Raw genomic sequence first — 24243 nt, 5'->3', positions numbered from 1 at the left:
CAAAGAAGATCCAGGCACACAGCAAAGTGAACTTAACAACTTTTTAATGAAGAGCATGCACTGTTTGTGTATTTCAAACGTCAACAGTGTAAAGCATTGTGGGAATCGTCTGCATTTAAATGGCAGCACTATACATAAACACATGCTTGCATGCAAACAGTAACACTACACACAAAACAGAACTGAATTCAAACGCCAACAGTGTACACAAAAACAGCCCTGTGGGCAACACCAACACACAAACAATATTACTACAAACAAGCACACCCGTGCGTTCAAGCACCAAATCTGCACAAAAATACATCCCTGCATTCAAACATCTGCAGTATAGACAAACATTTACACACTAGCACTAGACACATATACAACCCAGCAAGAATGGTAGATCCACACCTGGTAAAGCATTGTAGGAATTGTTTGACAGTGAATCTGCCTTTTGGTCATCTTTGCTCTATGGGGAAGTGGGGGGCGGGGACAATTTTTTAATTTTTTATTTTTTACTACAGAGCACTCTCTTCATTAGTTCTGCCACTGCCTCTCTACTCTTCTTACCTTGGTTCCAATTGTGAAGAAATATAAGTTTGCATTTCAATAGAATTAAAAATATATTACAGTCTGTTTTTATAATGTATTGCTGAATGTTTAATTTACCTGCTTGCTTAATTTCTCCCACTGCTCCTGTTGATCATTAAGCCTGGGCTGTACCCATGTATTGATCATTGTATCCGGGTGTCTTCTAAGTGCAACCTCTACTTCACTCATCTTTTTTAAAGAGGCTTCAACTGTTTCCATTTCATTAACAAGTGCCTAAAAAGAATCCAGTAGATACAGTTAATGGAATCTGGAAGAATTATAGAATTAAATGCCTAAATTCATTAAAAATGCCTTGCTGGTCCTTATCATATAGTTATTTCAATACAGGGGCTCTGCTGCTATCATCACTGGTAAGTGAACCGCAACTTTTACAATATACTCTTAAGGAAGAATTTATACTAATTTTTCAGAGTTAAACTGATATCTGGTCAATAAATATTGCCTCAAGAGTGTAAAGCACAGTGTAAATGCTGATATTCTTCAAAGGATCTATATGTGGTATTAATTCATGATTACTTCTGGTGCTACAGCCTTAGATAAAGACGCAAAGCCATCTGTGTTCATTTAACAATTATATTATCTGCATTTGCTCTTAAGTTGTGTCACAGGATCAACCACGAGCTGTTGCAAAAGTATGAAAAATAACCTAAAATTGTATTTTACTGTATAATGAAATGCAGTCATCAAGTTAACTCTTAAGTGTCTACTTAACGGAATATATACTAGGAGTTACTGCAAAATTTACACGAACAGTAAAAACATTATAAATGAGTACATGAATATAATCAAATATTTTTTTTTACATATGTATGTCAGTATGATATGAATATAATCAAATATTTTTCAGACAGATACATACAGTAGAACTGTCTAATTAGTGAACAAACTAGCTATAATAAAACAGTTTTCACCAACAAGAAATCTAGCCAAAACGTTTTACACCAGCTAATTCTCACTCACAGTCCAACAACCTATAATTCATTAATATAATCAATTTCTTTTTAAACGTCCTTACCATATTGCTGTGTATAGCCCAGCTCTGCTTTGCCATGAGACTCAAGCAATTACTTAAAACCCCAAATGCTAACAGGAGAGGCAGGGCTGTACATGACATACTGGATTATTTGCAAAGGGTTGAACCATATGGTCACGGCAATAAAAGTGCATGGTAGATAGCATAGTTGTATTTATTATTTGCAATACCACTGTAGAATTCCAGCATGTTGCTACCGTGTCTCCTCGAAAATAAGACCGGGTCTTATTTTAATTTTTCCCCAAAAAAACACATTAGGCCAGTTCAATAATGCATGGAATCCCGCGAATCTATGTTCGGGGAAACTTTCCCGAACATAGATTAGCTTACTCGTGAATGGAATCCCGCAAATCTATGTTTGGGAAACGTCCCGAACATAGATTAGTTTACTCGCAAATGGAATCACACGAATCTAAGCTCGGGAAACTTCCCCGAACATAGTTTAGCTTACTTGCAAATGGAATCCCGCGAATCTACGTTCAGGGAAAATTCCCCAAACATAGATTAGCGAACCAGTGATTGGCGACTAGGGCTTATTTTCAGGGTAGGGCTTATATTACGAGCATCACCCAAAAATAAGCTAGGGCTTATTTCTGGGGATGCCTTATTTTCAGGGAAACAGGGTATATTACAATGTGGATGTCGTTGGTATTAATGTAATGGCTATTTTTATTTGTGTTTATCCCTCATTATTTTGCAATGTGATAACAACTGCAATGCCTAGGATTTTACCCATCGGGGTTACATAGGTTTTTAGGACCATCTCACAAGGCATCAGCCTACATCTCCAGAGCTTCTGTATGCACAACATAGATAGTACCTTAGATAGGACGATTTCAGAAAGAACACCCCAAGCAGTTAGGAAGTGAGTGTCAGGATCGGGTCAGGGATCCAACACGCAGAGTACAAAGAGTAGCTGATACGTATACCGGTCCTTAGAATGGCCGGACTAACGTATAACTACAATAGAATGGTCAGAGACAAGCCGAGGTCGAGGATAACAGAGGACAGGTAAGCGAGAGACAAGCCGGGTCAAGGATAACAGAAAGGCAGGAGAGTAAACAACAAAGCCGGGTCAGAACCAAAAGACAAGTGAATAATAAAGCACTGTGTGACTAGGCGGACTAGAACCACGACAGGGCAATGAGTGAATGAGAGAACCACCGTTAAGTATCCTGGCTAGGGAGAGGGGACACGCCTCCGGCGAGTCCTGATTCGTCTCCCGAGATTTGAGTGGCAGGATGTTTCGGGTTAGCGTCATGACGTCTACCTCCGGTCCTTCTGTTATAAAAGGAAGTGACTCCCTCGCGGCCGGCGTTAGCAAGACCGAGTGAACCGCGGGAGACCGAGGAGACATGGCGTCCGGACGGATAACCTTCTAAGTCTCTACCTCTCTCAAAGGTAGAGACTCCAGGTACCCTGACAGTACCCCCCCCCTCAGATACGCCCACCGGGCGGAAGGAGCCGGGGCGAGATGGAAAGCGGGAGTGAAATGCCCTGCGAAGACGAGGAGCATGAACATCCTCTTGTGGTACCCAACTCCTCTCCTCAGGACCATATCCCTTCCAGTCAACTAAATATTGTACTCGTCCCCGGGAGACACGAGAATCAATAATGGAGTTAACCTCATATTCCTCCTGACCCTCCACCTGAACAGGGCGCGGAGGGGCGATTGTGGAGGAGAATCTGTTACAGATTAGAGGTTTCAACAATGACACGTGAAAGGAGTTCGGGATGCGTAAAGTAGCTGGAAGAGCTAGACGATATGCCACTGGGTTAATTCGAGTCAAGATCCTGTAGGGACCAATATAACGAGGAGCGAATTTCATGGAAGGAACTTTAAGACGAATATTCCTAGTGCTCAACCACACTCTATCGCCTGGAACAAAATTCGGAGCCGCCCTTCTACGTTTGTCAGCATGTTTCTTTACCAGTACAGAATTGTGTAGAAGAATCTGTTGAGTCTGATCCCACAACTTCCTCAAGTTGGCCACATGGACATCAACCGACGGCACTCCTTGGGAAGGAGAAACCGGGGGAAGAATGGATGGATGAAAGCCATAGTTCATGAAGAAGGGACTTGAATGCGTGGAGTCACAAACAAGATTGTTGTGCGCAAACTCTGCCCAAGGAATCAAACCGACCCAATCGTCCTGGTGTTCGGAAACAAAACAACGTAAGTATTGCTCAATCTTCTGGTTAGTTCGTTCAGCAGCTCCGTTAGACTGAGGATGATAGGCGGACGAAAAATTCAATTTGATGCCTAATTGAGAACAGAACGACCTCCAAAAACGTGAAACAAATTGGGAGCCTCTATCAGAAGTGATCTCAGAAGGAATCCCATGTAAACGAAAAATCTCTTTAGCAAAGACCTCCGCCAATTCAGGAGAAGTCGGGAGTTTAGGCAAAGGTACGAAATGTGCCATCTTGGTAAACCTATCGACTACGGTGAGGATAACAGTGTGTTTTTTAGAAACCGGCAGATCCACAATAAAGTCCATTGCCACACAGGACCAAGGTTTGTCAGGAATTTCCAGCGGTTGTAGAAGGCCACAAGGAAGCGTATGCGGTAGTTTGGTTTTAGTACAGACCACACAAACCCCGATAAAATCCTTAATATCCTTCCGTAACGACGGCCACCAGAAATCCTTGGAGATCAAAGAATACGTCTTGCGGACACCCGGATGACCAGCCACCTTACTCTCGTGAAGACACTGTAAGAGCTCCAATTGAAGTTCAGGAGGAACGAAAAGTCTGGAAACCGGAGTCAGTCTAGGTGCCAGATGCTGCAAGTTCCTTATCTGATCAAGTAGCGGGGAATGAACTTTGAGAGTAGTGTTAGCGATAATGTTACACTTGGGTACTATAGAGGACAAAACCGGCTCAGATACGGCAGCAGGTTCATATTGGCGAGATAAGGCGTCGGCTTTAGAATTCTTAGAACCTGGCCTATATGTGAGTACGTAGTTGAAGTGAGTGAGAAATATGGACCAACGAACCTGTCTAGATGATAGTCGTTTAGCCTCCCCAATATAGGATAAGTTTTTATGATCCGTCAAAATAGTAACAGGATGCAAAGTACCCTCCAATAAATGTCTCCACTCCTTCAAGGCCATTATAACCGCTAGTAGTTCCCTGTCACCAATGTCATATCTGCTTTCAGTACCGGACAATTTTTTGGAAAAGTATCCACAAGGATGTAATGGTTTATCTACACCCAACCTTTGGGACAGAACAGCACCTATACCTGTCTCAGAAGTGTCTACTTCGAGTAGGAAAGGTAGAGTAGTATCAGGGTGAACTAAAATTGGTGCGGAAGCAAACAGCTCTTTGAGTGTCTCAAAAGCCCGAAGAGCTTCAGTAGACCAATTCTTAGTCTCAGCCCCTTGTTTGGTCATGTTAGTGATGGGAGCAATGATAGAGGAGTATCCCTTAATGAAACGTCTGTAGTAATTAGAGAAACCAATGAATCTCTGGATAGCCTTGAGACCCTGAGGTAAAGGCCAGTCTAGTATGGATTGGAGCTTCTCCGGATCCATTTCAAACCCTTCCCCAGAAATCACATAACCAAGAAACGTAGTTTGGGATTGGTCAAAGCTGCATTTCTCTAGTTTGCAGTACAAGCCATGCTGAAGAAGTTTGTGTAAAACCCTCCTGACTTGCCTGTGGTGAGTCTCAATATCCCTGGAATGTATAAGAATATCATCAAGGTATACAATTACACAGTCATCTTGAAACTCCCTAAGAACCTCATTAATAAGGTCCTGAAATACTGCCGGAGCATTGCAGAGACCAAAAGGCATTACAGTATACTCATAGTGCCCATATCGAGTATTGAATGCAGTTTTCCACTCGTCACCGTCGTGGATTCTCACCAAATTATAAGCACCTCTAAGGTCTAACTTAGTGAAAATTTTAGAACTTTTTAATCGGTCAAAAAGCTCGGTGATCAAGGGAATCGGATAAACATTTCTGATGGTTATCTTGTTAAGACCTCGGTAGTCAATGCAAGGTCTTAAAGAACCATCCTTCTTTTTAACAAAAAAGAATCCAGCCCCAGCAGGAGAGGAGGATCTTCTAATGAACCCCTTGTCTAGGTTTTCACGAATATACTCTTCTAGAACTAAGTTTTCATTCGTGGACAAAGGATATACATGACCCCTGGGGGGCATGGTACCAGAAAGTAAATTAATTTTGCAATCAAAAGGCCTATGTGGTGGTAAGGTATCAGCCTTTCTTTTGTCAAATACTGCCTTTAAATCTTGATACAAGGACGGTATCTGTACTTTGGTAGAGTCAGTAGCGTTATTAAGTGGGTTGACACTACAAAGAGGTGACACTTTCTTTAAACAACTCTCTTGACAATTCTGGCCCCAAGAAACTATTTCCCCTGATCTCCAATCTATAACGGGGTTATGTTTCTTAAGCCAGGAGTATCCCAGGACTATGGGAACAGAAGGGGATGAAATGAGTAGTAGGGATATTTCCTCCTTGTGTAGAATACCAATAGTTAAGTAAAGAGGTGTGGTCTCCCGGGAAATCACAGGCTCAACTAAAGGTCTACCATCAATGGCTTCAACAGCCAAGGGTGTCTTCCTTAACTGGGATGGGATAGTGTGTTTGGTGAGAAACTTTTGGTCGATAAAACTCTCAGCAGCGCCGGAGTCTATCAATGCCATAGTTTCTAAAGTTCCCTTCTCCCAAGTTAAAGAGACCGGTAATAGGAGTCTATGTTCTTTGTAGTTATGAGTAGAGGACAAAATCGAAACACCCAAGGTCTGTCCTCTAGAGAAACTTAGGTGCGAGCGTTTCCCGGACGGCTGGGACAGCTCAAACGTACATGACCTCTGAACCCACAATACATACACAGTCCCTCTCTTCTCCTGTACTGTCTCTCCTCCTCTGAGAGACGAGTAAGGCCTAACTGCATAGGTTCTGAAACCTGTGGATCTTTGGTTTCAGCAACTTGAAATGATGGTACTAGTCTAGAGAAAGATTTAGCGGTTCTATCTCGAGTATTCTGTCTCTCCCTTAGGCGTTCGTCAATACGGGAGATAAAGGAAATTAAGTCCTCCAGATTCTCGGGAAGTTCTCTTGTAGCTACCTCATCAAGTATTACATCAGATAATCCATTTAAGAATACGTCTATATAGGCCTGTTCATTCCATTTTACCTCTGCCGCCAAAGACCTGAACTCTAGTGCATAATCCACAAGTGTTTGGTTGTCTTGTCTAAGGCGCAACAGTAATCTGGCTGCATTGGCCTTCCTGCCAGGAGGGTCAAAAGTTCTTTTAAAAGCAGCTACAAAGGAATTATAGTTATAGACTAATGGATTATCATTCTCCCACAACGGATTCGCCCATCTCAGAGCTTTCTCAATGAGTAAGGTAATAATAAATCCCACCTTTGCCCTATCAGTAGGGTATGAACGGGGCTGTAGCTCGAAATGAATACTGATCTGGTTCAAAAAGCCACGACACCTCTCAGGGGAACCAGCATAACGTACAGGTGGGGTAACTCGGGAAGAAGCACCTACAGTAGCTACCTCTAACCCTGAACCCACAGAAGAAGCAGAAGTGTTACGCCTCTCCTCAGGTGGATTAATAGGACGAGACAGCAGCGCCTGTAGTGCCAGAGCCATCTGATCCATCCTATGATCCATGGCGTCAAACCTAGGATCAGGAGAACCAAGCTGACAATTTGTACCTGCAGGATCCATGGCCCTGTCGTAATGTCAGGATCGGGTCAGGGATCCAACACGCAGAGTACAAAGAGTAGCTGATACGTATACCGGTCCTTAGAATGGCCGGACTAACGTATAACTACAATAGAATGGTCAGAGACAAGCCGAGGTCGAGGATAACAGAGGACAGGTAAGCGAGAGACAAGCCGGGTCAAGGATAACAGAAAGGCAGGAGAGTAAACAACAAAGCCGGGTCAGAACCAAAAGACAAGTGAATAATAAAGCACTGTGTGACTAGGCGGACTAGAACCACGACAGGGCAATGAGTGAATGAGAGAACCACCGTTAAGTATCCTGGCTAGGGAGAGGGGACACGCCTCCGGCGAGTCCTGATTCGTCTCCCGAGATTTGAGTGGCAGGATGTTTCGGGTTAGCGTCATGACGTCTACCTCCGGTCCTTCTGTTATAAAAGGAAGTGACTCCCTCGCGGCCGGCGTTAGCAAGACCGAGTGAACCGCGGGAGACCGAGGAGACATGGCGTCCGGACGGATAACCTTCTAAGTCTCTACCTCTCTCAAAGGTAGAGACTCCAGGTACCCTGACAGTGAGTGGCAGACATAAAACATGTTACACATGTATGAACTGGGAAAACGTACCACATTTACACACTTGCCACACATTAAATTAGAATTATCTAAGCCCATACTGAACATAGATTATTTTTGAGTAGGAGATAAGTGAGCAGAAAGGTAAAATCCCTTCTATCAGCTTGAGTTGTATGAGTTATGTTAAAACATTATATTTATGCTCTCATACATATGAATGTCAACAGTAACTATATGAAACACTAGTAAGAGCCATTTCATGATGGGAGGGGTTTTAGATCACCTGGGGAGATCATTGGGGGAGCATAATTATAATTGCATATATTTTGTAGTAATAAACTGATAGGTTAAACTGACCTATTGCCTGAAATGGGGCATATCTACTAAAGTACGTTCGCACTGAGCTGTTGATTTATGTAGGGAGATCCATGACCTGCTGTGATGCAATTATCTTTCCCTGAATAGTGACATACTTCCTAAAGTGAGTTCTTACTGAACTATTGATATATGTAGGGCAGTGCCTGACGATTGCCTTTAAACTTGTCTACCTTACCTTTAAAATGTCAATTAGTGTAATAATATGGGAGAGACGAGTTTCTCCAGAATATTATACATCTAAAGATTGATTTCTATACACTATCAGGTCAATCATAGGTTGTGTGTGTCGCATTTAAGTTTAAGGTTAATTAATAAAGTTCAATTTGGAATTTTCTTATTTTTTTGATTTGAGTGAGGACTTAAAGGGACACTGTAGGTACCCAGACCACTTCAGCTCATTGAAGTGGTCTGGGTGCTGTGTCCCTGTTGCACTTAGTGCTGAGTTACAGAGAACTGCAATGTTTACCTTGCAGCTCTAAGTCTGCCCTCTGTGGCTTTCTAACAGACAGCCACTAGAGGGCTTCCAGGAATCCAAACAGACTTTTGGTCTGTTATCTGATGCTTGATGTCCTCACGGAGCTCCAGCATCAGATTTTCCCCATAGGAAAGCATAGAATAATGCTTTCCTGTGGGGATGTCTAAAGTGCGCGCATCCATTGCAGCACATGCGCACTAGGTTTCCCCCACCGACTGAAGTCGGCGGGGGAGGAGAGTGGACGGAGCCTGACCCAGCACCGAGAGACATCAGCGCTGGATTCAGGTAAGTGGCTGAAGGGGTTTTAACCCCTTCAGTCCTGTGGGAGGGGGGCACTCTAGGAGCCTATAGTGCCAGGAAAATGGGTGGCACTATAGGATTCCTTTAAGTATTGATTCCCCTTGTGGTGGAGTATTAATTTTTTTCTCTATTGGTTTTGGGCATTCAATTACTCGGGTTATCCCCTTTAGTCCTTACCGTATGACCACTTTGGTCTCTTGTTTATTTCATTTACATGCCCTGATTGATTATTTGTGAGTACTTAAAACCAACTGCTAAAAGCTTTTTATGCAGTGATTAACAAAAAACACTGTATTCAAAAATGTATTAAATAAAGTTGCACTCCAGGTAAGCAAATATATGAAATATATTTAAACTTTAAAATGTTATATACTGTAATAGAAGACAGCAATAATAGCAGGAAACATGTCTGGGTTGGTTGTCATGTGAAGTTACACCATACCAGTGACAAAGAAGCAAAAGTTAAACAAGTAAACATAGCTAAAAACTAAACACAATTGTTTTTATGCACTTGCAATTTTGTTTTACTATGAAGTTTTAACAAATTAGCAATATCTATAAAATGATAGAATTATTTTTTTCATGGTAGGTATACCATATATTTCCAGTACATGCAGTATATATATATATATATATACACTCTAGCATTATAACCACTGCTGCAGTTAACAATACGATACATAGAGTTCCTTAACAGAAAGAACGCTTATTATACAAAAATATAAATTCACTGTCACTGCTGAATGTAACCATTTAACCATGTCACTGTAATCTTTCACAGGTTTCGGTTGCTTGGTTTTTGTGAACTATTCATGGGGGGGATTAGTTAATAGCCCAGTAATGGAATACTTACTGAGTGATACATAAATAAGGTAACATTGTATAAGTCTTTAATATTTAGCATCAGAGAGATGCTTACCATGCACTGGTCCAGTTGTCTCTGCAGTCCTTCAGAATCCTCTGAATCAGAACGTTGGTTTAGAACAAAATCTTTTGCATCATTGGCCCATTTTTGGATAGATTTGGAATCGGCCTAAGTAATAAATGAATAACAGATGGTCAAACTAAAGAAAAATAAATAAACACCCAAATAGTGCAAAAAAAAAAGTATTAAATTGTATTAAAATATTTGGCTAAGGCTATAAAGCAGGGGAAGGCACAACCACAATAAATATAGTAACCAGAACTGGTTTTCAAACATATAGTCAAAATAAGAGAATATAAAAAAATATTTCTGACAATCACACATATTGAAACTGGTCATTGCTCTTAAGTTATTGGCCAATAACTTAAACAAAAATGTCTGATTAACTAACACAGCAGGATACAGAATTGTTCAGTAAACATGATCACTTTCAAGAATATTAATTAGCATTTAACAAGATAATACCTGTCAATTCTAGAGCTCAGTAATCCCTGCAATGTAAATTTGCATGAAAAGTTAACAAACCTTCTTGCTAAAGTCACACACATAGCTATCCCACTTTAACATAATAAAACGTTGCCCAGAATAAAATGGTCATTTTACTTCAACTCTAACTCAATAAAATGCAGCATGAGATTAGTTTTACTGAAAATAAAGTTCTATTAAAAACCATTATAGGAGGAAAAAAATAAACAACTTTAATACTAGTTGGCAGCCCAAATACACCCTTTGAGAAATAAGTTTCAAGAAAGATAGATAGTTGGATGAAATAAACACCAGACATTGAGTTTATGGCTCTTATTACATACAGAGGAAGGAAAAAAATATGAGAGGGGCTTTAACATTAGTTCAAATATATTATATATACAATAAGTTCTAACATGCTGGTAAAATTATACATATGTTTAAATGAAATTCAAAATCTTCTGAAGCAGATACGTTGTACTTGTTCATCATAAATGGTTTCTGCTACTGATCTTTTTCTAATTAATCCTTTTCTCTTGTTATTGTTGAGTAAAGGCAAAGGCTATGTCAAATGATGGGCCTCTCTTCCTAATTTCATAATCAGAATGGAAATGTCATGTCAATTGATTGACAACTTTGTATTGTCACAATTCGGGGAACCCAACACGCTAACACACACACACACAGAAAAGGTGCAGTACCGGACCTTAGAGTGGCCGGGCTAAGCACACACAGAATAGTCAGGAGACAAGCCGAGTAAGGGGAACCAGAAGACAGGATAACGAGAAACAAGCCGAGGTCAAAGGGTAAGAGAAAGTCACAAAGTCAGATTAACAAGCCAGAGAGTACGTAACCAGAAAACACAAGTTCGGTATCAATACTAGCAAGCAAAGACCACAACAGGGCAAGGAGGAACAGGAAAGGTAACTATTTAAACCATCAAGTTAATTCTGATTGGATAATTTCCAATCAGAATTAACAATCACACGTGGGAGATATCTAAACCTCCCACTGTGATTGAGGCACTGTGCCTTTAACGCCGGGTCAGGTGACTGACCCCGGCGTGTCATATCTTGGGCGGTCTCCCAGCGTGCAGCGTCATGCATGCTGCCGCTGGGGGACGTGGAGGAAGACGCGGGCGGCATCCGAGGCAGGATGGATGCCGCTCGCCGAGCCCACGTGGAGGAGGGGACCGCGGACGGCTGGAGGGTGAGTACTGCGAACGGAGTGCAGCCTCCCCTCGCAGCCGCCCGCGGGATCCCGACAGGTATAGCCGACAGTCATGATTTAAACAATGAGTTGTGAGAAAATATTATGTATGCAAATGTATTAAATCTAATACACATTTATTGTCTGTTTTAGAGAACCATTAACACAAATCATATAGTCCTTACTATAAAGGGTAATTTTTGAATTCAATGATTTTTTTTCTTATGAAAAAAAACTCAAGTATTCATTACAGCAGTATTATTATATGATGATAAACAGTCAGTAAACCATATTTGAATGGAATGTTTTTTTAAGATTTACAACACACTGTAAGATACAGGTAGGAGGAGTATATATACATAACCTATATGTAAAATAGCAAAGACTTCCAAGAAAGTGTGATGTAAACCTACCATAATAGACAAGTAGGCAAACAGATTCTTATTAAAGCGGCACTGTCATGCCGAACTTACCTTTCCTCAATCTCTTCCTCTTCTCCCCCTCTCTCAGGATCTGTTCTCCATTTCTTCCTGTCTTCTTTAGTTTTCTTTAAAATCATAAAATCTTTAGTTTTCTTTAAAATCATAAAATCAAAGTAGGGACTCTTTGCCTTATGGAGGATACCTCCGCTTGACCAGCTCTGACCAGCCGAGGAGCAAAATGTGCTTCATTTCCGCTGGTCAGAGCAATTTTCCCATGATCCCTAGCTTTCCTCCCTAGCTTTTGTTCCCGCGATGCTTCCTGTCATTTTAGCCGAAACTGCCGAATTGCGTTCTAACTGAATGAGAACTGTATGTTTGTTTCTTTTAGAACGCAATACAGGACTTTGTTCGGATCGGAATTTCATTCGAATGAATGAAACTCTGATCCTATTGATTGCCGCGGCTGCATCTTGCAGCCGCTTAGTAGATAACTCCCTAATTCCCACGGTATTAGGGAGCTATCTACTAAAAGGCTGAAAGACCTAAATTGGTCTTTCAGCCACATTTACTAATACTAAGTAAAGATTACTTAGTATTAGTAAATAATATGCCCCTACTCGCTATACCGCGAGTAGGGGCATGTCTAGTAAGCAGTGAGCAGCCTATGGCTGCTCACTGTAAAACCCCCCCCCCCCCCCCCCCCCAAAAAACCTAATAAGCTCCCCTCCAGCTTGCGCGGCTGGTGGGGGCCCCCTAAATAACAATAAGGGTGGGGGGACCTACTGTCCTCCCCCCGGCCCCCACCCCTGAGCGGTGGGTGGGGGCCCTAAATAAAGATAGGGGGGGGGACCTACTGTCCTCCCCCCAGGCCCCCACCCCTGAGCGGTGGGTGGGGGCCCTTAAAAAACAATAAGGGGGGGGACCTACTGTCCTCTCACCTTAGCTCCCACCCCTGAGCAGTGGGTGGGGGCCCTAGATAAGAATGGTGGGGGACCTACGGTCCTCCCCCCCGGCCCCCACCCCTGAGCGGCGGGTGGGGGCCCTAAATAAAAATCCCCCCCCCCCAAATCAAGGTGACTAGGGGTCCCCAGCTCCTAGTCACCCCCCCACCCAAATCAAACTATCCCCTACCAACCCCCCTCACCGTAAAAATAGTGAGGGAGGAATAAAATAACTAACCTGTAAAGAAAAATTCAACTTACCATTTGACTTCTTCTTTTTTCTAAAATCTTAATTTTTCAGCCCCAAAAAAGGCCTAATAAAAAGCCATCATACCCGTCGAACTTAAAATAAAATAAAAAACCTGAGGGCAAAAAAAAAAACCTGGCGAAAAAGAAAAAACCGAGCGCAAAAAAATAATCCATCTTCACCCATGGAGGGCTCCGTGCAGACTGAGCTACGCAGGGGGGGGGAAGGCTTATAAAGCCTTGCCCCGCCCTGCAATTAGGCTAAGAACACACTGATTGGTGGGTTTAAGCCAATCAGAGTGCTCTTTGTCATTTTACACAGCGTGGGAAAGTTCTTTGGAATTTTCCTACGCTGTGTAAAATGACACAGAGCACTGTGATTGGATGGATTTCAAGCCATCCAATCACAGTGCTCTGTGTCATTTTACACAGCGTGGAAAAGTTCTTTGGAATTTTCCCACGCTGTGTAAAATGACACAGAGCACTGTGATTGGATGGATTTCAAGCCATCCAATCACAGTGCTCTGTGTCATTTTACACAGCGTGGAAAAGTTCTTTGGAATTTCCCCACACTGTGTAAAATGACACAGAGCACTGTGATTGGATGGATTTCAAGCCATCCAATCACAGTGCTCTGTGTCATTTTACACAGCGTGGGAAAGTTCTTTGGAATTTTCCCACGCTGTGTAAAATGACACAGAGCACTGTGATTGGATGGATTTCAAGCCATCCAATCACAGTGCTCTGTGTCATTTTACACAGCGTGGAAAAGTTCTTTGGAATTTCCCCACACTGTGTAAAATGACACAGAGCACTGTGATTGGATGGATTTCAAGCCATCCAATCACAGTGCTCTGTCTCATTTTACACAGCGTGGGAAAGTTCTTTGGAATTTTCCCACGCTGTGTAAAATGACACAGAGCACTGTGATTGGATGGATTTCAAGCCATCCAATCACAGTGCTCTGTGTCATTTTACACAGCGTGGAAAAGTTCTTTGGAATGTGGAAAAGTTCTTTGGAATTTTCCCACACTGTGTAAAATGACAGAGCACTGTGATTGGATGGATTTCAAGCCATCCAATCACAGTGCTCTGTGTCATTTTACACAGCATGGGAAAGTTCTTTGGAATTTTCCCACGCTGTGTAAAATGACAGAGCACTGTGATTGGATGGATTTCAAGCCATCCAATCACAGTGCTCTGTGTCATTTTACACAGCGTGGGAAAATTCCAAAGAACTTTCCCACGCTGTGTAAAATGACACAGAGCACTGTGATTGGATGGATTTCAAGCCATCCAATCACAGTGCTCTGAGTCATTTTACACACGTGGGAAAATTCCACGCTGTGTAAAATGACACAAAGCACTGTGATTGGATGGATTTCAAGCCATCCAATCACAGTGCTCTGTGTCATTTTACACAGCGTGGGAAAGTTCTTTGGAATTTTCCCACGCTGTGTAAAATGACAGAGCACTGTGATTGGATGGATTTCAAGCCATCCAATCACAGTGCTCTGTGTCATTTTACACAGCGTGGGAAAATTCCAAAGAACTTTCCCACGCTGTGTAAAATGACAAAGAGCACTCTGATTGGCTTAAACGCACCAATCAGAGTGTTCTTAGCCTAATTGCAGGGCGGGGCAAGGCTTTATAAGCCTTCCCCCGCCCTGCGTAGCTCAGTCTGCGCGGAGCCCTCCATGGGTGAAGATGGATTATTTTTTTGCGCTCAGGGTTTTGATGGCTTTTTATTTGTCCTTTTTTGGGGCTGAAAAATGAAGATCTTAGAAAAAAGAAGACGTCAAATGGTAAGTTTAATTTTTTTTTTTACAGGTTACTTATTTTATTCCCCCCTCACTATTTTTAGGGTGAGGGGGGTAGGTAGGGGATAGTTTGATTTGGGTGGGGGGGGGGGTGACTAGGGGATTGGGACCCCTAGTCACCTTGATTGGGGGGGATTTTCATTTAGGGCCCCCACGCGCCACTCAGGGGTGGGGGCCAGGGGGGTGAGGACAGTAGGTCCCCCCCCCTCATTATCATTATGGCCCCCACCCACCGCTCAGGGGTAGGGGCCGGGGGGAGGAGAGTAGGCCCCCCCAATCTTTATTTAGGGCCCCCACCCACCGCTCAGGGGTGGGGGCCAGGGGGGTGAGGACAGTAGCCCCCCCCTCATTATCATTATGGCCCCCACCCACCGCTCAGGGGTAGGGGCCGGGGGGAGGAGAGTAGGTCCCCACCAATCTTTATTTAGGGCCACCACCCACCGCTCAGGGGTGGGGGCCAGGGGGGAGGACAGTAGGTTCCCCCCCCCTCATTGTCTTCATGGCCCCCAACCGCCGCTCAGGGGTGGGGACCAGGGGGAGGACAATAGGTCCGCCCCCCCCCCCCCTTATTGTAATTTATGTAATTTTTTTCTACAGTGAGCAGCCACAGGCTGCTCACTGTTTAGTGGACATGCCCCTACTCGCGGTATAGCGAGTAGGGGCATTCGGGAGATTTTAATCTCCCTTGTGCTATTTTGGGGGTCATATTGACCCCCATAGAGTGAGAGGGGGACCTGGGGGGGCTTAGGAAGTGGCAGGGAGCACTGCTCCCTGCCGCTTCTATTTTTACATATTACAAGGAGGGAGCTGCACGCCGGTAGCTCCGTCCTTGTAATAAACGGAACGAACAAACTAACACTGATACTCAGTGTTAGTTTGTTCGGCTGATTTTTTTTATTCATTCATTCGTCTTTCTGATGAATGAATGGATGAAATTCACGTTCGCATGTCCAGGTGTTTCACTGGGCATGTGCGGGAATCTCAGTGCTATCTAGTGTGGGCAGATGACGTGTCCCACAGGGACTTCACCTACCCACATAAAGATGGCGGCGCCCTGAATATAGATCGGGGCAGAAAATAAAGAATAAAAAAGAGGTAATATGGGGGGCTTAGGGGTATTTGGAGGTGACTAGGGGGTCAATTGGATGTAGTGGAGGCGGGAGGGGGGTTAAAAAAAACAAACAAAAAACGGGATTTGGCATGACAGTGCCGCTTTAAGGATTCTTCCTATAACTTTATATGTTATGTTAATTTAACCTCTATCCTGGAGATCATGTTCTGAAAAATGATGCAAAGTATTAAAACTGTGTCTGTATCTCCTCCTTCAATTTAACTCGTGCCATGGCTGTGCCTGGATTGTGACATTATTAGAGTAATTCCCTTTTTAAATATTTAACATACATTTATAAGAATATGAAGTATTACAGTAAAAATGTTAAAACAAGTTATATATTATTTAAAATGTTTTACTCAGAGGAATAATTTCCAGGGAAGTGACAGTTCCCATTTAATTTAGAAATGATGTGAAAATTGGACATTTTGGGGAAAAAACAAAACATGCATAACTTGATAAAGAATTGTAATATATGCTCTGTGTCCAACAGATAAAGACTATATGTTCTATTCGGCAATCCACAATATATACATTCAGATTAATTATATTGGCTGTGGATATCCTGCCCTGGTCAAAGTCCGATCCAACTATGCATCACCTCATTGCTCCACCATGCTAGACAATGTTCCTGGAGGTTGAACAACTCCTTAACAGACCTGCTGGACCAAATCTTCATCTACTTTAACACGACTTTACCACTTCAGCTCAATGAAGTTGTCTGGGAGCCAGGTCCATCTAGTGTTATCCCTGCACCTGTAAACATAACAGTTTTAGAGAAACTGCTATGTTTACACTAGGGTTAATCCAGCCTCTCGTGGCTGTCTCACTGACAGCTGCTAGAGGCGCTTCCGCACTTCTCACTGTGAAAATCACAGTGAGAAGACGCTGGACGTCCATAGGAAAGCATTGAGAAATCACATGCAGGGAGGTGTGACTAGGGTTCATAAACAAAGGGATTTAACTCCCAAATGGCAGAGGATTGAGCAGTGAGGCTGCAGGGACATGTTCTATACACCAAAACTGCTTCATTAAGCTAAAGTTGTTCAGGCGACTATAGTGTCCCTTTAAGAGAATCAGGAGGGTAACTGGTACCGTAATTTATTTTACACCAGAGCACAATATAGAAAAGTCCAATTAAAATGTTATCTTCTAAAAAAGTAAGGAGCGTCTTGGACAAATCTCCAAATCTAATACTACAAAGCATTAGAACAAAGTTACAATTCTGCCAACTATCCTTTTGATAGCACAAATTAATCTAAATGATCAGCATTGGTCGTACATGAAAACATTTTATTCATGTCTTAATGTACAAGCCTGTCAGAGGGGAGAACAAATTACAATACAGAACAAAAAAAAACGAATTAATGGACATCATGTTTGGGTTCCTACTTGACCTTAATACAAATAGAACATCAGAGAACCAGTTCTAAATGTCTGCAGAATAAAATTTGGCTGATCATACAAAGCAAACTAAAGGATAAAAGACATTGCAAAGACATTTATAATAAAACAATTGTGAAAGTAAAGTAACAGCGATATAGGAAGAGAAGATCCAGACAGGCATATGTAATATGCATACCAAGAAGGAAATACTAAAAAGATTTCAAGTCTAACTCCTATTGTTTCTTTCCCTAAACTAGTTTGCACAAAGTCCTCCCACCTTGCATTTAGTGAACTAGTGATAGAGACATTGTTACACTCAAGATACCCAGGCACCATTCTGACTGGATAAGCATTATGGGAGAAGTGATAATAAGTCACCACTACGGAAGCCTAAAAAATGTTTACAGGAAGAAATCTCTGGTTGTGTACTAAGGCGACCATAGCAACTGTCACGTACAGAACATTATTAGATTCACTCTGTGCTTGCAAGATTTAAACCACATTGACGTTTCTACACAAATTATAATGGATGTAAAACTTTGTATGTTGTGGGGATTTAACAGATAGCAATACTGATACAATACGTGATTATAAAGTAGGTAAAGTACCTGTCATATCTGCAAAACTGTAAAACAAATACACTAGACTGGTAAATGCACAGAGAGAGAGATAAGTGGACATGAAAGGCACATACAAATCCATTGGCTGGATGTATTGCTGGGTCTATAAGATAAAGGTTGTTTGTAAACTGGGTAGCCCAATGCAGACATAGAGACACTGGATATATAATAGGATAATGAGATACCAACCCAATAATCTTATCGTATTTCCTTTATCTAAAGAACTGTAAGGCTCCCACAGTGACTTACTTATGCCTCGTTTTCACTGAGTAGAACGGTTCGGTTCGGTACAGTTTGGAAGGGTTAGTATGGTCGAGCCTATTCAGGTCAGCGTTTCCACTGCAAGTCGGACCGCCAGGAGGCATGCCGGGGTTTAGACCAAATGCCTAGCATGTCATTTGTCGTGAGCATTGACGTTTTCATGTCCGCCAATCAATGGATTGTATAGTGTGACGCTCGTAGCCCCGACCTAACCGTACCATTTCTTCTGGACCTTCATCTGAAGGGGGCTCAGGAATGGTGCGGTTCGGTTCGGTTGTATGGGCCACGTTTATAATGGAAAAACTCAAAATAGCGTACCAGACCGAACCGACCCGAACTGTACAGCTCAATGGAAACGGTGCATTACTGTTCTTTGTTAGTTTTTATCCAGAATTGTTTTTTATTGTCTTTTTATAATTGTGTTCTTGTTTGTTTATTTTCTGTTATATTAATAATGACTAATTTTCCTTTATAAAAATATTAATTAAATAATGTCTTGGCACTTGGAATCAACATTTTCCTTAGAAGGTAATTTTGTTTATCATGCTATCAACTGACTTACTGCTTATCAATAATGTACCCACATTTAGTATGTATAAATGTAAGATACCCAATATGATGTCTTGGTGGCAGTAGTGAGTTAGTGATAACTTGGGGACGTGTGGTAAGAATTTGGAGTTAATCTGTTGTTCATATATGGCCTGTTAAGGATGTTGAGCATGTATATCGAGAGGCTTAGTGCTATTAACCCTTTCATATGTAACTCTCCCCATTGTCCATGGCTTAGCAGGCAAACGTAATTTTGATTTATGTACGTATTGATAGGTGAGGCATTCAACTTGTTCATTTTTATTGTGCATATATTTAAATAGACCATTCCATAATAAATATGGGCAACATTAAACATGAGGATAAATATAATAAAAGTACAATAAGAGCACATCCGTATATTAATCAGTTTAGCAAATACCACAATTACCTAGTGAATTAACATCTCAGCAACTAATACAAATACAAAAATAGGAGAACACAAGCAAGTAGTTTACGCACCAAAATTAACCCCTTAAGGACACATGACATGTGTGACATGTCATGATTCCCTTTTATTCCAGAAGTTTGGTCCTTAAGGGGTTAAACAAATCTCTGCTTGGTTTAAAAATCAAAGTTAAGTGTCACAAAACACTGTCGAACACAAGCATCCAGTGTGTGTACAGCTTTTATCTCTAATTATGTTTTACCCTCTTGCTTTCATTGGTGTGCAATCACACAGAATATCTGCTGACATTATCAGTGATAGCAGGAAGAGAGATTTGTTAAGTAAACTGTTGATGTTAAGGTTAGGAGTGCAAACAGCTCTACTTCCCATCTTTTCTTTACTTCGGTACTTGAAATTATTATTACTTTTTTATTCTATTACATTAAATCAATGCTTTTATCCATTCACTAATTAAAACATAGTGTTTATTTTTCGTTTTGGACTGAAATGTGCCAGGATTCTCATATTAACTCTGATAAATGTATGACATTAAAAGGACCTGTGGATCCAATCTATAACACACTAATTTAATAAATGTGACATATTATTAAGAAATTTGCAATGTAGATTAAAACGGATTCTATTTTTTAATATGCTACTTAAAAGAACCACTACACAATGATAAATCCCTTTTCCATACAATATATTTAGCACAAAACAGCAGAACTATACCCTGTATGACCTCCAGAGGGTGCACAAAATCAGAGAATATTTGGCTCATACTAAGCAACCTCCATAGTAAACCAGGTCACAACAAGAAATCATGCATTTGATAACTATGCTTCCCTTCTTTGTACCTCAAAAAAATCATAACATACCGGTAATAACAAAAAGATCTAACTACATGTAACCAGTGAGACAAACACTGGACATAAGGGAGAAACATAATTCCATGGTTATATAAAAGACATAGTAAAATTCACAACAAGCTACTGTCCAGAGACCCACCTACTAAGTAAAATGCACAAGGTAATGGGCCTTGTATGATAATAAGCCAAGATGAGAGACTTGTCAATCAGATGTAATCACTAAAATATAAAACACTTTTCACCAACCGCTCAAACATGTTCTTTCACATAGTATCAATTGGAATTCTTGATAAAAAGAATGTCACCTTAATTAACATTTCTTGGATGATATTCAAAGAATTATCATCTTCAACGTTTACAAATGCTAGCAAGGGTCCATGTTATTAACAGTTTCTCTAAGCAGCACAAATCATAGGGAATCTACATGGAACCAACTGCACACTGCACTACCATCGTTCAGATAAACTGTGCATCACTTTTATTAACTCACTAAATATACAAAAAGGTTAGTTAAAACAACCAATCGGTTCAGGTAATGAAGGTTAATTTAAAGGAACACTCTAAAAAAAAAAAAAAAAACATGCCAAAGAATTTTTTTTTTACATTTGAAGTTTAGAAAATACACCCCAAAGATTACATGCATGCATTTAATTGTGCATTTGTTTCGTTAGGGGTATATCTAAAAACAGCTTAAAATATGCAGCCTTTACAGGCCCTTCCCTTTTCCCCAAACTAGACTTTCTGTGGTTGTCCAATCACAGACTTCCCAATGCAGCTTAATGAGAAGTCTTTGCAAGGTAGGCGACCTGGGCAATTGCTGCCTCTTGGTTTAGCTCCACTGACCTAAACAACCCAGGAAGTAACAAGACTTTTTTATTGAAAAAAAATAAGACAGACTCTGCACACATAAAGCATCTTTGCAAGCTAATGTGCTTTAGGGATTTAGAGTGTCTGTTTAATGATGGAACTCATGCAAGCTTAACAGTATAGAAAAACAAATTGTTATATAAAGTTTTGGGTGTAGTGAAAAAACCCTTTAGACAAATAGTGTTGGCTGTAGAACTAAAATGGAATCAATAGCCTTTGATTTGTTTTCCTTACCTCAAATGTTCGTAGTTTAGAAGAGATATCCTCCAGAACACTGATATGTTCCGAGCAGCAACTGCGTAACACCATCCACTGATCCTCTAAATCCGTACACTCCATTAGGTAGATCTTTAATTTATCATCTGGTGCCCGTTTCTCCAGCAATCGTATTTCTGAATAGAGTTTATCTAAATTTTCTTTTTGATCTTCAATTGTCTGTAAAAGAATCTGAAAGGGCAAATGTGGTTAACCACTAAGATCTTTAATCATTAAAAAGAATTAAAGTGGTGTTGTCATATTGAATATTCTCTGAGCCATCATACGGCTCTTTAAAACTGTGAGCATTTATTTATTTATTTAATAAAAATAAAATAATTCTAGCTCCCTGGTGCACAGAGAACATTCATCCTAATCCAGTAGTTAAAATAAACATTACCTCCAGCCTGCACACTGAAATGCTTGGAGGTAATAGGCTAAAGCATGGTTCTACAGTTATTTAGCGTTTCTTCTATAACAATGTGTCTCTAAGGTTTTAAAAATCGCAATGCATTTCCAAGATGATCACACTAAAACACTGTCAGATCTTCAATTGGTAATGGTAAATAAACTTGCTATAGATTGACTACATAGAAATAATACTTTAAAAAAAAAAAAAAAAACTAAGCTGGTTTGTTCTAAACAGTCAGCTGATAGAGTCTGATAGAGCCACACTGTTTTCCTTTTAGTAGTCTGTACACATGAATTGGCACATAAAAAGAAAATGACATGGCAATAATTGCTGAAAAGTAATGTCATTTTTCACAGTGCTGGAAACAAAATACTAGGATGGTAATGTGTGCATTTAAACATCATTTGGAATTTTAAAAGTATGGTGGTGGAAGTTCAACCTATAAAGCTGAATGTGTTACAAAATAACTGTATGTAGCAGCTCGTTGTTTAGACCTGTAAATTTGCACAGTGTCGTGTACAAAAGGCTAAAATTCACAATGGAAGTCAATGACAGACAACTTCGTAGAATTTAATGAATACAGATGCTCACAATGCTTACAGGCAGATACAAAGAAGTGCCAATAACAATGATTGACAGGGAGCTAAGATTGAGACACCCAGTTCCAGGATAAATAAAATATAGATTTCACAATTAACTTTATTTTTAATGCCTCACAAGTACACATTTGTTATATATAGGGATAAGTAAACTTAATATTAAATGACAGCTGACATCCCCCATTTAAAGTGAATGTGAATTTCATACAAACACTGCAAGATATTTACCTAGCACAATGTATATATTGAATTTTAGGATCTTTAAAATGAACGCATGTGTTAGGCATATCACTTGCACTTTAATTCTACCATTACCAATGAGGGAATAATTAATGGTGGAACAAAACACATACAACAATAAACAGTGTGTTACTCTATTCTTATGAATTCGCTATTAGAGTAACTGAAACCCACCTTTGTCTGCTTCGAGGCTTGTTCTACTGAGATGGGGTCGCAGAGGCCAGTCGAGAGGGATTGTAACTGGCTCCGACAATCCACTAACGTGTCTTTCAGCACTTTCCGTGTGTACAGGTAATTCTGACTTGGCTGACATTCCAATGCTTAAAAAAAAAAAAAAGTTAACAGTGCTTTAATACAAATACTGCATTACCACTACTTGAAAAAGACAGAATCTAGATTTTTGTTGTCATAGGAATTTTTTTATTTAATTATTGTTAATATTGAGGTTTATTCTCTAGAGCAGGTGTTATGGCAAAATGTAAGCCAAAGGAGAAAAGCTGGACAATGTCTCCAATTCATTCAGTTGAATCTAAAACTTGCAGTTCTCCACAAACCCAATTGTGAATAAACCCAAAATATAATAGCTTTTGATTTTGACAGAAAACTGACTCTGTGACATTTGCCGGAAGCACTGATCAGATAATCAACAGACCAATTTATGAAATCCCCAGTAAATCACACCTAGGACAGTGCATGAACCGCTACAGCTTATGGGATGATTTCTTTTAACTTAAGTCTAAAAATGAATGTGAAAAAAAAAATGAATGTAAAAAACAAACAAACAGTTTTTATTGAAACATAATATAGTACAGAAACGAAAAAATAAAGTATATACACTAAGAGAAAACACGTATACTGAGATAGTTCCAGGTGAACTTCACAACCACCTGTGGAAATATGTTACAAAAAGACAAAAGTGGAGACCACCCAGAATACGTATAATGAATGAAATACAAAGGGACAACCTGATAAGGGTCCAATTCCCTAGAATGGGATCTGTGTGAAAATGAAAAACACTTTCATAGCGTAAAAAAGTAAATATAAATGGTGTTTAAAGTGAGATTAGAAATGCACTCACAAACAAACGAATATTCAGGCCTTTCACCCTCTCAGGGGTAATAAGATGAGCACAGAAGGTCCTCCAACACGGTATATGTGGATATAAAAAATGCAATAATAGTGAAGAATGTTTGGAAATATATAAATTCACATTTATTTATTGCACTTACAAATTTTCAGCATAAAAAAGGCATCTCTCCATAAACATATGGAACTCCTGGTGATGATAATCGAGTATCCACAGTCCAGAGTCAGGAAGAAGATACAGCATACAAATAAAATAAATAAAAACAATAGTACATAAGTACACTACACTTCTCACTACACTTCTCATTTACTTATGTACTATTGTTTTTATTTATTTTATTTGTATGCTGTATCTTCTTCCTGACTCTGGACTGTGGATACTCGATTATCATCACCAGGAGTTCCATATGTTTATGGAGAGATGCCTTTTTTATGCTGAAAATTTGTAAGTGCAATAAATAAATG

The 24243-nt window shown here is 40.5% G+C and overlaps 1 protein-coding gene across 1 annotated transcript in view; it reads right to left on the bottom strand.

The window, feature by feature from the left end:
- UTRN (utrophin) overlaps window positions 1-24243 on the bottom strand; it is a 583870-nt gene that overhangs the window by 448358 nt on the left and 111269 nt on the right. Inside the window, exons 21-24 of the mRNA XM_063443106.1 lie at window positions 22867-23012; window positions 21421-21633; window positions 9988-10101; window positions 652-807 (exon numbers count right to left, since the gene is read on the bottom strand). Of these exons, the coding sequence (XP_063299176.1) occupies window positions 652-807; window positions 9988-10101; window positions 21421-21633; window positions 22867-23012 (629 nt within the window). The remainder of the gene's footprint in view (window positions 1-651; window positions 808-9987; window positions 10102-21420; window positions 21634-22866; window positions 23013-24243) is intronic.

Source organism: Pelobates fuscus, chromosome 2 (genome assembly GCF_036172605.1).
Source record: "Pelobates fuscus isolate aPelFus1 chromosome 2, aPelFus1.pri, whole genome shotgun sequence".
Taxonomy (NCBI): Eukaryota; Metazoa; Chordata; class Amphibia; order Anura; family Pelobatidae; genus Pelobates; species Pelobates fuscus.
The sequence above is the reverse complement of the archived record's forward strand: the minus strand, read 5'-3'. Positions and strand labels throughout refer to the sequence as shown.